Source organism: Mesoplodon bidens, assembly GCF_964165515.1.
Source record: "Mesoplodon bidens genome assembly, chromosome: 1".
Classification (NCBI taxonomy): Eukaryota; Metazoa; Chordata; class Mammalia; order Artiodactyla; family Ziphiidae; genus Mesoplodon; species Mesoplodon bidens.
In genome coordinates, this window is record NC_138176.1 from 207909663 (window position 1) to 207924106 (window position 14444).

A 14444-nucleotide genomic window follows, 5' to 3' on the forward strand; every position below is an offset into this window, starting at 1 on the left:
CCAGGTTAGATTTTCCTTCTGAAAAGACCCAATTCTTAGTAACTAAGCTATGCTAAATAAATATATGAGCTTGAAAGCAATAACTATTTCTCTGAAAATTCATTTCCATATAGGGTTATTAAGTTTAATACCTCTCAGTTAATAATCCTAAACTCATAATTCTTATGTTAATATAGCCTTGTTGCAGTGTAAATAGTACAATTAGGAAAAGCAAAATTTCAGACTCTTTTAAGGTAAAAACTCTCCTAAAACCAGTTATCCTAATTGCTTACAATATGAGTCATTTGGGAAATGGGATGATTTCTTGCAGTATGGTAAAGTGATTATGAGCACTGGCTTTGCAGTAAGAAAAACATTGCTTTAATATCTGGCTTCTAAACTTATTAACTGTGAGAACTGAATGAGTTACCTAAACTCTTGAAGTTTCAGTTTCTTCATCTATGAAATGGAGAGGAAAACATGTAATTCATAACTCATTGTAAGGATTAAATGAGAAAAGTTATTTAAATACTTAGCACTGTATGGATGGGCTGGTACACACACACACACACATACACACAATGCTTAACTTTAGCTAGACTATTTTTGCAGCTGTTATTACTTCAGAGACTAGATGTATGGGAATTGGTTTAGCATTCCACTAGGCATGTTACTTTTCGTGTCTTTTTTTTTTTCTCCAAAGGCATTAAAACCAGTTTCTATATTCTTTCATCAAACTATAAAAAAAAAGAATAATGAAAATGTTCAACAATTTACTATTGTTTGTGTTTGTCTGAAAGGAGCTTCCCACAGCTTTAGTCACAGCCACAGATAATTATTTCAAATAAGATGTTTAAATATGTTTCCATATCATAGAATTTAAACGTGAAGTCGTTTGTTATGTGCTGTCACTGCAATTCTGCCATGTGCCTTATATAAGTAAAATAGCATGTGCTCTGTGTGGTTTTGACTGCTAACACTGAGAATCTGAGACACATACTGAGAACAAGGGTTATTGCTCCAAGAAGAATTATCTGTTTCCTTAATCTTTAGTTGTTCATTAAAATGTTTCGAGGTTTTAAAAATAAAATTATGGTAGAAACCCCTGGTGTATGATGTTTAACTTAGTGCTATGAAATCTCTAATAAACTCTAATATATTTAGAACCCAATAATATAAATTTTGATGCAGAGAAATCTAAACCAAGGGTGAAATGCCACGTTGAGTTTTTTTTTTAGCAACTTACATGTTAAGAACATGTTGAATATCTTGGGAACATTTTCTCAGGAAGAATTCTTTAGAATAAGTTTTACCTTTGCTACTGTGTTAATGATGGCTTTGATAAAATGGCCCAAGGAAAAAAGACAATTTCCTTCAGGCATTATCTGTGTCTGAAATATTCTTCACTGATTTCACACGCACTGATAATATGAACAAGGTAATTTGTCTAACTCTGGTGGGCCAAGATTTGCAGTAGGAAATGAAAAATTCACATATAGGTCTTCACTAAGAAGTCTCTGCAGTGTTATTCAGTTTATATAAAAAGGCTTAAGATGTTGCCTGAGGCATCTATTTTTCTTTCCTCAAGGCAAGCTAAAGTGCCACAAATCAAGTTGTTTTTCACACTGTTAATGTATTCCTGTCTCTTTCAATTTCTCAGAGGGCCGACATAGGGATTTCTGCTTTGACTATCACCCCAGACCGTGAGAATGTGGTGGACTTTACAACACGTTACATGGACTACTCAGTGGGAGTCCTACTTCGAAGGGCTGAAAAGACAGTGGATATGTTTGCCTGTCTTGCACCATTTGATCTCTCACTCTGGGCTTGCATTGCTGGCACAGTTCTTCTGGTCGGTCTACTGGTCTACCTCTTGAATTGGCTTAATCCCCCAAGATTACAAATGGGATCAATGACTTCTACCACTCTCTACAACTCCATGTGGTTTGTGTATGGATCCTTTGTGCAGCAAGGTAAGGAAAAAAATATATATTTCAGTACAAAAAAGGAATGTGATGTTTCATATTCTATGCATTCAGTTAAGAACGTTCTGTGTCTTGACATCAATAAGTGTTCTAAAGGTCTTTACAGCAATGCTAAGAAAAGAACATTTCTTGCTCTTTCCTAGTGGATCTCAAACAGCAGATTTTCAGCAAAATATGGTACAGTATCTTTTGATGTAAGTTCAGTTTTATCAACAAAGCCAAAGATGAATGTCAGAGGTAAGGTTCACAAGAAATTCAAGAGGAGATTTTCCTTCCCAAGCTCCGATTCTGAGAAATAGCCTTTCTATTTCTCAGATAAATACTTACTGAGATTTATGAAAATACTTACTACCAAGGCAGATGTCGCTTAATTATTTATGTGTATAAGAGATGTTAAGACTTGCTGTTTGTTGAGAGACGTTGTTTCATGTATTAAAAATATTCATTGGCAGTGAAAAGACTTTAAGATTCTGATAAGAAATTTATGTTGTATCTTTCGCTTTAATATATAATTTTTACCAATTATCTTATAATTTCATTATATTCTAAATGATGTCTTTGTTGTGTTATTCAATAGTCAATCTGCCTACTCTTTAAACTTATCTAGGTAATTACTTGACTCTTAACTCTTGACTTGCTTCAGAATAGAACAATATTTATTGAGCCCCTTATTTGAGACTACTGCCATCATAGAAAACGAAATAATAAAATACTTAGGGGATGGATAGTTTCTTGCAAACTTATCATATGTATTGAAGAGAAGACATAGGTGTCACAATGGAGACACATGTTGCTTTTGCCTTAATATTTACAACTCTCAATAACATCTTTTTATATACACTTGCTATTGGATCTTCCATTAAATTTCATTCTTTCTATTCTCATTTAACTAATCATGAGGTTTGTCTAGACTTTTCATCTCTACTTTCTCACATAAAGTCTATCCCGTAAACCTCTGTAAGCATGCTTTTTCCCGCTACCTTTCTGTATCTGTGTATCTTTATCGCAGATATTTTTGGTCCATTCATTAATCACTAATCTAGTAGATATTTAATCCATGCTGTTTATTTAAGTAGAACTTTGCTAGGCACCGAGTATACAGTTGGGAGCAAGAGAGTCGTTGCCATCATTGAGCTACAAGTCTTGTGGGATGCAAACATGTAAAATCCATGTGTGATAAAGGCTGTTATGAGATCATAGTGGTGGGGAGGGTGAATATATCTTAATGTGGCAAAGAAGGCTTTTTGAATTAGTACTGTATAAACAGAGACAGAATTAACTATGCAAAGAGCTTATTGAAGAAGAGGATGGGGGAAAGGATACATAGATGGTAGGATAGAATTTAAGACCAAGAAGTGAGAGAGAAATCAGAATAGATTATGCAGGATGGAGCTGGTAAAGATGAGGCTGAAGATATATTTGTTATTATCTGGGGTTTGAATTTGATATTCAGGGAAATTATCAGCAATTTAAAGGTATTAAACAGGGAAATGCATGTTTAAATTTTTACTATAATCAGAAACATTGTGATTCTAGTATGGAGAAAATTGAAAGAGAGCAATGTGGAAAGGGAAACAAGTTATCAGAGCATTATAATAACTAAATAAAGAGTTAATGTGGCTTGCACAAAGGTAAGATGACACTGGGAATCAAGAGAAGGGTATTGATGAATTGGAATCTATAGAACCTGATAAATTATATAGTGGTATGGGGATTGGTACTGAAGGAGAAAAAGGAGGTGAAATTTTATCCTAGGTTTCTGGATTGGGAAATTATGTGTATTGGTTGTCGATGTCATTTTTTGGGGAAAAAAATCAAGAAGAGCAGGTGTGATGTGGAAGATGAGACATTCATTTTGGTACATTTGAGTTGAGGTATCTGTGAAATATCCAGGGGTATACTTCTAATGCTTGTTAGTGGTTTGATATATTTGTCAGAAGCACAGAAGAGACATCTGGGCTAAATATACATTGAGGAGATATTGGCATGTAGGAGATAATTGAAGCCATGGAAGTGAATAAGATTGTACAGAGTAGTTGTTCTCAACTGCATATTCCTGATTGAGGATGACTGACTCAGAGAGGGCCTAGGACAGAGCCCTAAGGAAAGGAATGGGTAGAGGAGATTTCAGTGATAACTACTAATAAGGAGTGACAAGAAAGATGCAAGTACCATGTGTACCATCTAGTGGTATACATACCAAGTAAAGACAATATTTGAATATGGAAGATTGGTTGACAGTGTTAAACATTTCAAAGAACCAAGTAAAATGAATGCTTGAAAGGTGTTCATTGGATTTAGCAATAACCTTGTTATTGGTAGTATTCCAGTGACTAGAGCTGCATAATAAATTCCTCTAAAACCTATCAGTTTCATGGGTCACAAGTTTAGACAGGACATGGTGTGGATGGCTTGTCTGTGCTCAATGATGTCTGAAGCCTCAGCTAGACAGCCCAAAGTCTGGAGGCTGAACTCATCTGAAGGCTTGTTCATTTCATTCACACATCTGGTGGTTAATGCTGGCAGAGAGCTGGTGACCTCAGTTTTCCTCTAAGGCCTTTCTCCATAGGATAGTTTGGCTTTCTCACACCATGATGATTGATTTCTCTATAGAGCATGTCCCCAAAATAGGGGAAAGAGTCAATGAAACAGAAGAATTTTTTAGTCCAGGTTGGGGATCACAAACTTGTGTGATGGTGTGAGCTTCTCTTATAGGAAACACTCTGGATGTGCCACCTCATGGCTTTGTCATGAGAATTAAAATGGTTTTAAAATGTGAAGTTCTTAGGTACAGTAACTTATATAAGTATCACATAAGTGTTTACTCAGTAAATAAAAAACAAATTAGTCTCAGCTGTGGATAGTTAGGCACACGAGAAAAGGATAACAAGGCAGATTATTTTAGATTATTAGCAAGATGGTGGTTGAAATAGTAGATTCTAGGGTACATGGAGCAATAAAAAATAGAAAGACTGATAATCAGAGTGTAATAGAGAGTAAGGCTGGAGAGTAAGAGCATGGTAGTGGGAGAGAGTAGAGTTCTTGATGAGGCCAAAGAACAACTGTCAAAATATCAGTGTGAGATAGTTCAAAGTTTGTATGGACAAAATGGGACACCTGAGCCTAACATTTTTGAGATGAAACAGTAGAGGACAAGTTACAGGTGTGTAGATGTGGATTCCTGAAGAGTTGGTGAAGAACTTCAAAGCTGATCAACTGAGAATCCAGAGGATTAGATGAACCATCTGTAATGATGGTTGGCTTGGATTAGAGAGAAAGAAAATAAGCCGTGTGCCAAAATTGTCAATAAATGAGGATAGATAACTAGGATGTTGATAAATATGAGTACTGACTAGAAATAGAAGGTGGTAAAGCTACATGTAACGAACCTCTATGTTTATCTCACTTCTTCCCATTCCATCTAGTTTTTCTGTGCATGGTTTCAATAACTACCAAAATGCACATGACTCCCAAATCTATATCATCCTTGAATTTTAGTTTTATATACTCTCACTAGACTCTCTGGATATATCAGAGATACCACAAATTCCAACATGCCAATAATTGAATTTTTTTGCGCTTTAAACCTTTATAGCCTCTCATGTTCTCTATTCTAGCTGATACATTAGCAACCACTCAGACTTAAGGTTAGAAACTTTGAAAACAGTTTTGATCTTTTCTTTCTTCTATCCCTTATATCCAACCATAAGTCATGCAAATTTTACTTCATAATTATTTCTAGGAGTGGAAATCTCTTCTCACCTAGAGAGATAAGACCTGGATTATTACCTAGATTAGTCCTATCCCATTTCTCATCTGAGCTACAGGAATCTCATAATAGGTCCTTCTTTTTCAATTTTGTTTCCTGCAAATATATGCTCCACATACTTACACATATACTCAAATTATCACTGTCATGGAGAGCTAACCACATAATTCCCATTCTTCAAATATTTCCTTGGCTCCCCAATGCCCACAGTTTAAAGTTATTTAGAGCATGAACAATATTCCATTGTTTGGCTCTTGACCAGTCTTGATTCTCTTCTCCTACCACTCATGGCTCACATGTAATGGTCCAGTTATTCCAAACTGCTTTTGTCCCTTGAACAGAAGACAAGACTGTGTCTTGCCTCTCTGCCTTTGCTTCTACTCTTTTCAATTCATGAAATGCCTTTATTACCAATTGCTTAATCTCTACGCCCACTCTCTGCTTTCATATGGCAAATTCCTGTGCATCCTCTAGTTCTTATTCTGATCTCACTTCCTTCAGGAAGTCTTTGCCTTTTCTTTTGTCTCCACCTGAGTCCTTTGAACACAAGATAGTGTCCTATTTATCTTTATAGTCTCTGCCTAATTCAGTGTCTTGTATGTATTAGGTGTTTAATAAATGCATACTGATCAATCAAATAAGTGAGTCAATGCTAAATACTTAACTAAATCAAGCATGGAATTAACTGCAATATTGTGTTTATTAGATTACAGTCAATTGCCCAATGACTTAAACTCACTTAAACCAAACAGGAAGTTATCCAGAATGTCTCCACTGGTGTATTTTCTTAAGTAGCTAAGATGAGAAACTTATAAATAAGGTTTCCCATTGGTTGAAGCCTTATTTTTGAGAATGTTGACAAGCTTATGGATTGGCTTTCTGAATTCTGTCTCCAGGTGGCCCAGTTTCAGCAAGTTTTGGAGAACACCCAAAAGAAAAAGATAAATAAAATCATCCATATGGTTACATGCTTTTCTAGTCTGTAAACAAGCTTCAGATATCAAAAGTTATAAATGTTAAGCACTTTTCTGTCTCAACTGCTCCCTTAAATAAGTTGTACAGCCTGTAGGTTGATTATACATTTATACAAATTCATAATGATGCGTCATGCTGAATTGCATATGATTAACTACTTCATCTCTGAAATGTTGCTATTCTTCCACCTGCTAACAATGAAAAAGGTGAATTCATTAAAAGGTACCAAAAGTATCTTTACACTTTGATTAAAAATAAATTAAGAAACGACTCAAAAACCCCATGAAAAAAAGAATCAGTCAGTGACAGTGTCCATGCACAGGCAATTAAGTTTGGAATTAGTGATAATTTCTAATAAAAATATAGTCTTTTACGGAGAAGTACAGTAATAATTCTGAATTATTTCAGAATTACAGTCTTTATTGAGCCACTAGACTAGATTGAGTAGGAATAAAAGGGCATTTCATGTATTATCACATAGATGTTTGAAAAGAGTTCAGGGGCAGCTAAAAGCAGAAAAATGTTAAATATACGTAAGCTGTTTACTAATCCTGATTTTTTAAAAAAATCTGTAACCTCAGAGCATTCCAGAAAAACAGCTTAGGGAATCCAACTGTGCAAAATCAGTATGGTCCATTATAGAGATAAACTTAGTACATCTGTTTGGCTAGAACATTAGAGCTTGTGAATTAGGCAGTTTAATGCATGAATGAGACCAATTTTATGCGAGTTTTGTTGCCATTTCATATCCTCCCTTATCTCCATGCCTATGTACATCTTTCTGCAATCAACATACTTAAAAAAAAAACTGGGGCTTGATTTTTGAAGATCTCTGATATTTAGTTTATGGTCAGTGACTCAATATCATCTGGGCCATGAAGGGCTTCTGTGACTTGTTCACACATGTGGTTATATGTAATTCGTTTACTGTTTACCTGCAAAGGGAAATTTCAGAGTTTACCTCAGATGGTCTCGTTCTATGAAGTATAAATATTTATAGTCATGTAAAATGTTTCAGGCTATCACATATGTTTACCAGCAAGCATTTACTATATACCAGCTATGTGCCAGGAACACGAAGAACAAAAGAAAAACAAGGAATAACTGTATTAACTGGCTTAATAACTATTCCTTGGATGTACTATATGCCATACCCAACCTAGATATTTTGAATATGATCATAAGAAAGACACAGTCCTTGCAGGAATGTTCAACATCATGTAAGTGGGCCGTAGCCAAACTGGGACCAAATAAACCACTTTTGATGAGAGGAGCAGACAGAATTATTGAAAGGAGTAAAGAGGGAAAATTCCTTTGGTAATTTTCTTAAGGATCAAATACTTCCACAGTTGCTAGTGATGAATAAAGAGGACCTTTAGGAATGGTAGGAGATAACTTGGTGGCCGCTGCACAAGAGTTTACATCAAAGGCAACCCACTGACTTTGAGATCCCAGGACAATTTTTGGAAGAAAATAAAGAGTTCTTCCCACTGCCAGAAGGACTGCAGTGTTACAGAGAATCACAACTTTCTCATTTCCACAAAAAAGAAGATAAAGACACAGACCTACTTGAGAATGGACTTGAGGATATGGGGAGGGGGAAGGGTAAGCTGTGACAAAGCGAAAGAGAGGCATGGACATATATACACTACCAAACGTAAGGTAGATAGATAGTGGGAAGCAGCCGCAGAGCACAGGGAGATCAGCTCGGTGCTTTGTGACCGCCTGGAGGGGTGAGATGGGGAGGGTGGGAGGGAGGGAGATGCATGAGGGAAGGGATGTGGGAACAGATGTATATGTATGACTGATTCGCTTTGTTATAAAGCAGAAACTAATTAAAAAAATAAATAAATAAATAAATAAATTAAAAAATAATAATAATAATTAAAAAAAAAAAAAAAAAAAGAAGAGTCAGACATTCTTCTCTATCAAATTAGGCAACAGAAAAGATTGTTGATGAGAAAGCATCTGTTTAAAACTTTGAGTAGGAGAATAACTCGAAAAGACATCCATTTTAATAGTGTAGATGTCAAATATATGAAATTTGCCAATGTCCTAGTCACAAAACCCCAAAGGATTCAAGCCTTGAAATGCAGTAGCTGAAGCCATTCCTTTGTAATGTTATCTGATATTTCACATTCAATTTGAATATAACAAAAATTATATTGGCTAGCTCTGCTGTTTACTGACCCTAATGAACACAGAAAATGAGAGTAATTCCCAGTGACAGGTTAACTGGACTATAGAGACAAGTTTTTTTCTATATTCTGTTCTTACAGATATTAACTCAAAAAAGCTCTGTGTAGTTTTTATTTAGGTCAGAACGACATCTCTGTTGTGGTTATTATAGGCGGTCCTCAACGAAGGGAGAGCCAAGTCCTCTGAACGCTGTCACATCTACTTGAGAATTTCCTCATGCGGATTTAGAACATAACAAGCTGCTCATTTTCTTTCTTTTTATCACCAGAATTCCTCAACACCAAAGAAAAAGATGAACTCTCATACTTTCAAAGACTGTTTAAACTCCATCATTATAGATGCGGGCTGTGACTAACCTGTGTGACCAGAAAACAATGCCATGATGCTAAGACATGAATCCACTAGTTTTTCCCAGTGAACTGTAATGAGCTCCTAAGCAATTATTCCAGAAACTATATACATGAGATAGCCCCTGGGTTTCATTTATTTTGATACCAGCTCTTTATGATTTGAGCCAGAAAATCCTTTCCATGCTAAACTAGGTTTTCGAAGAGGTAAAAGTGATTAAGGAACATGAGGCCCAAATCAGATTCCTGCTCATAAAATGCTTATAAAACAAGAACTGGGGGCTCCCCTGGTGGTGCAGTGGTTGAGAGTCCGCCTGCCGAGGCAGGGGAAACGGGTTCGTGCCCCGGTCTGGGAAGATCCCACATGCCGCGGAGCGGCTGGGCCCGTGAGCCATGGCCGCTGGGCCTGTGCGTCCGGAGACTGTGCTCCGCAGCGGGAGAGGCCACAACAGTGAGAGGCCAACATACCGCAAAGAAAAAAAAGAAAAGAAAAAAAAAAACAAAAAAACAAGAACTGGTGTGAACAACATGTTCTTGACTCTTCTGAACTACTTCTGAGTACATACCATAATTAAAAGCATTATTTTAGTATTTAATAAAACAGAAGAGTTGCTTTCAAGAAACATTTTAAAAAATTGAAGGGTGATCTTAAGATTTTCTGAGTTGGTTTCTCTTCTTTCCCAAAATGCTATAAGAAAATACATTTTTTAAAAATTTAAATTTAAATGATAAAAAAGCAGGTGTCATAAATCCTTTAAAATAGCATTGACATCTTCATAGTACTTGGTGTTTTTACAGTACCATGTTAGAATACCCCTCAGATTAAGTAACAAGGTTAGGGACAGAAATGTACAGTGTGGGGAATGTAGTCAATAATACTGTAATATTTTTGTATGGTGACAGATGGTAACTAGACTTATCATGGTGATCATTTTGAAATGTATAGAAATATCAAATCACTGTGTACCAGCAACTAACATAGTGTTATAGGTCAATTATAGTTCAAAACCAAACAAGCGAACTCATAGAAAAAGAGATCAGACAGTGGTTACCAGAGATGGGGCAGTGGGTGAAGGGAGGAGGAATTGGATGAAAGTAGCCAAAAAGTACAAGCTTCTAGTTATAGTATAAATAAGTACTAGGGTTGTTATGTACCACATGATAAATATGATGAACACTGCTGAAAGTTGTATGTGAAAGTTAAGAGAGTAAATTCTAAGAGTTCTCATCACAAGGACAATTTTTAAAAAAAATTTTATCTATACAAAATGATAGATAATCCCTAAACTTGTTGTGGCAGTCTTGTCTGATGTATATAAGTTGAATCATTACGCTCTACAACTTAAACTTACACAGTGCTGAATGTCAATTATATCTCAGTAAAACTGAAAAGGAAATAAACAAACACAGGTGAGCTAGGGAAAAATAAAAGAATAGGGCCAGACATCTCCAAAGATAACTTTATTCTAAAGGTGATTTAGGATTGATCAAAGTTAAAGTATTGGGATCAAAGGACTACATGTGGTAGTAGGGACAGTCAGTTTAGAATGTAAATTTGGAAATTCAATTTTTGTTTGACCTGATTCCATTTTCCCCTTCACCTGTAGTTAGAATATGTAGTTAGAACTTTAATAATGATGGTCATATTTCTAAAACTATGGAAAACTTACCAAAGCTTTTAAAAACAAATTATGTTTTGAAAACTAAGACTTTTACCACTTAACCTATCTCTAAAATGCATACTTATAAGCTAACTGTAACACACATAATGCTAAATTTAGGATTCCTGTTTCAGTCTACAAAACAGGGCAATAAGGTCCTGTGATACTCTTGTTAAATACCCTTAAATGTGGCATGGCCTTAACTTGAACTTTTCACAATTGTAAGGCAGAGAAATTCCAATGCATAACATAAAGTAAAAATCGGCATCATATATTTCATCATGTATATCAGTGTTTCTTATTTGTAAGCTACTTTCTTGATGGCAGTTGTTCTTTTTTGGCATCAAGAAGTAACAAAAGACCAATGCATAATCCATACTTCCACACTGTGGACATGTAAAATTGTTCTCTGATTTGTGGGTAACCAAACTTTATAGAGTCTCTTTATATTTACAGCTGTCTCTCAGACTCTAAATTAACATTCCATTTGGGACAGATGCACAGTTTGTCTGCTTCAGTTGATTTCTAACGGTTAATAATATAATATACATTGTTTAAACTCTGCTTTAACATTTCCTAAAAGCATTTCCTCTGACTTTACCATTTAAAATTATTCATTATCGAGAAAGCATCTCCTTGGATATTAAATAAGAATTATTTATGTAGTCACAAGTGTGAATAGGACAGCGTGGTGTCTGTCTTCATGGAGCTTTCAATGTATGAGGGAAGCAAACTAGTAAACACACAGCTCCATCATAAAATCATAATAATCACATTGAAGAAAGCCTAAGTCACAATGGATGCGGAGTTAACAAATAGGCCACTATCTGGTGCATTACAATTAGGTCGAATTCATACCGAGTCATGACCTATTAAAGAGAGGGACACAGACTAGGAACCAATTTTTCTTTGCCTAGTGACAATGGAAAAAATGAAGTGGCCCATTAATTCACTTGATCTTTGTTTCCTGATCTATAAAAGAAAGTGTCAGATTATTTAAATTTTTTCTTTCAGTTATAAGATTGTATAATTATATAATACAAATATCTAATTAAACAACTCTTCTCATATCTTTGTGTTTGATTAAGAGACAGTTCAGTTTTAAACTGAACTATCTATACATTTACTAGCTACGTGATGCTGGACAAGTTTCTTAGCCTCTAGGTGCCCTAGTTCCCCAAATAATAATTACCTACTATATCATGTGTTTGAAAAATTAAGAGCTCATGGATATAAAACACTTAAAACTATGTGCAAGACATAAAAAAGGCACTCAACATTGTAATTATTATTTTCTCACTATTTTTGCCATTCATAGCAAGAGATGAAATCAGCCACATTGTTTAATGCTTTATATACTCATTATTACCTCACAGAAAAGAAGCAGTATTTCAAAGAAGCATATTGTAATTAGGCATAAGGAAGTGTATTAGGAAAGCCAGTCCAGCTAATGAAACTGCTTATAGTAAAAACCATACACTAACAAATTCATAATAACTTTATGTCATTCAACTAGACATGAAAAACTACAAGAACATTTTTCCCTATGTAAGCACATCATTTCCGCATGTACTTGTAATAAACTATAGCATAACATGGCCAAAGATGCAACAAAGTAATGAACCAAATTGAGTGGAATTATAAGTTTTGATTCAGGATGCTTCCAATTTATATATGCAGCTCTTTGGGGCTCGAAAAGACTAAATAATCTTTTGGGACTAATTTATAAAACCTGTGAATATATGTGTTTTGTTTTTGGAATACATATTGAGATCTGTGGCTAAAATAGCACATAATTAAGCATAAATATCATCCAGAAGGCTAATCTTCCTAAACTAAGCAATCTTCAAAAACTGCCATTGGTGGCAGTCTAGAACCATATGGACCCTTTCCAGATAAAAATGATTATGATGATGAGGATTATATTTCAGTTTTTATTTTAGTACACTCACAATGCCACTATTAAAAACTAGAATATTTTATGAGTTTAAAATGCCAATAACGACTTGACTGTTCAATACATTAATAAAACTAAAAGCAACCTTTTCTATTATATAGATATAATCTATGTTAAATACTATGCCAAAATTTTTACTTCCCTGATAGAATGCTTTTAAACTTAAGAACATCACTGAACTATGGTTTCTATTGTTAACATACATGTAATACTTATATTTTAAATACTTTTGAAATGCAATATAATGCATGGGAAAGTCATAAATAATATAGTTAACTGTATTTTCTTATTATTTTCTATTATTGCAGCATTGTAATATATAATACCAGATATAAGGTTAATTTTAAGATGAAAACAATTTCCCAGTAACCAGTGAAACTTGTGACTTTGATCTGAGAAAATCAAAGCACATGATAGTATTCTGAGTTACATTTGAAACAAAGAATATGCCATAACAGTATTCAAAAGGTTGATTCTACATTAAAACCTTCTGTGATATTATTTAATCAATATTAACAATCTAAAAATAAATTGGATTATATTATTTAAATTGTTGAAAAGGAATAAAAGACCTTTGGATGTTTTTCCAAAAACTGTTTTAATACAGTTTTTGGTTAGAAAAATAACCAAGTTCCTAAATCAGTAATAATTTATTGCCTGAAATAGAATTTTTAAGAAGTCTGTAGTTTAAATAGATGTGATCTTAATTTTTTCGGCCTTTAAAATTTCGGAATAGTATGACTTTTCCACATAATTAAGTTATCTGCAAATTCATGAAGGACTGTTGATGGGATTCTGTTTTAACTTAGATCCTCTATAATATCATGATAATCTCTTTGTTTTTTCTAAATATAAAAGTAATTTTGCTGTATCAGCAGGGACTGTTTGTAATCACCACATTTCTGTACTAATGTTATACTATCCAAAGAGTTAAACCACTTAGTTTTCAGTCCTCTGCCTTACATCACCACCCAAGGAGTGCTATAATCTTCTAGAAATGCATTGCCTGGAGTGTGGCACTGCTTAATAAATCACTCCATCTTATTTATCTGTCTCTTGACATATATCTAGCAGCAGGAACCATTATCCTGTGACAATGTTAAGTTCTATTGACATTTTCTCTTAATTAACTGCACTACTGGCTACAACTTTTACATTGGGAATAAACTTCCTTTATTCAGTGCTGTCTTGAACAAAGGAAGTGTTAAGTTTGTCGTGCATTCATTGTCATAAAAAGTATTGCAATAAGTGAAACATCTTTGTTACTTTTCCAGAAGACCAGTTTATTCTGCTGAGAAAACAAACAGAAGTTTTATTTAGAATCATATCACATCATTTTTATGAGAAAATGCATTTTTTCATTAGACATCATTAAATATATGAGAGCCAGATTACATATGTCTGAACTCCTCTGTGATATATACCTGTTCAGTCAACCGAGTAACTTTTACAAACACTTTTATAAATTGAGAAAAACATTACCTTTCAGACTAAACATGTTTTATGTACCCTAAAACTAAGTATTTATGATCCAAATTTGAGATCATTCGTTTATTCAACATTTATTGAATG

At 34.5% G+C, this 14444-nt stretch overlaps 1 protein-coding gene across 3 annotated transcripts in view; it reads left to right on the forward strand.

The window, feature by feature from the left end:
• Nucleotides 1–14444, forward strand: part of GRID2 (glutamate ionotropic receptor delta type subunit 2) — a gene marked incomplete at its 3' end in the record, with an annotated part of 1358095 nt that overhangs the window by 1045250 nt on the left and 298401 nt on the right. For all 3 annotated transcript variants that reach the window (XM_081252684.1, XM_081252683.1, XM_081252685.1), the window contains one exon: nucleotides 1640–1952. In XM_081252684.1, coding sequence (XP_081108810.1) covers nucleotides 1640–1952 — 313 coding nt within the window. The remainder of the gene's footprint in view (nucleotides 1–1639; nucleotides 1953–14444) is intronic.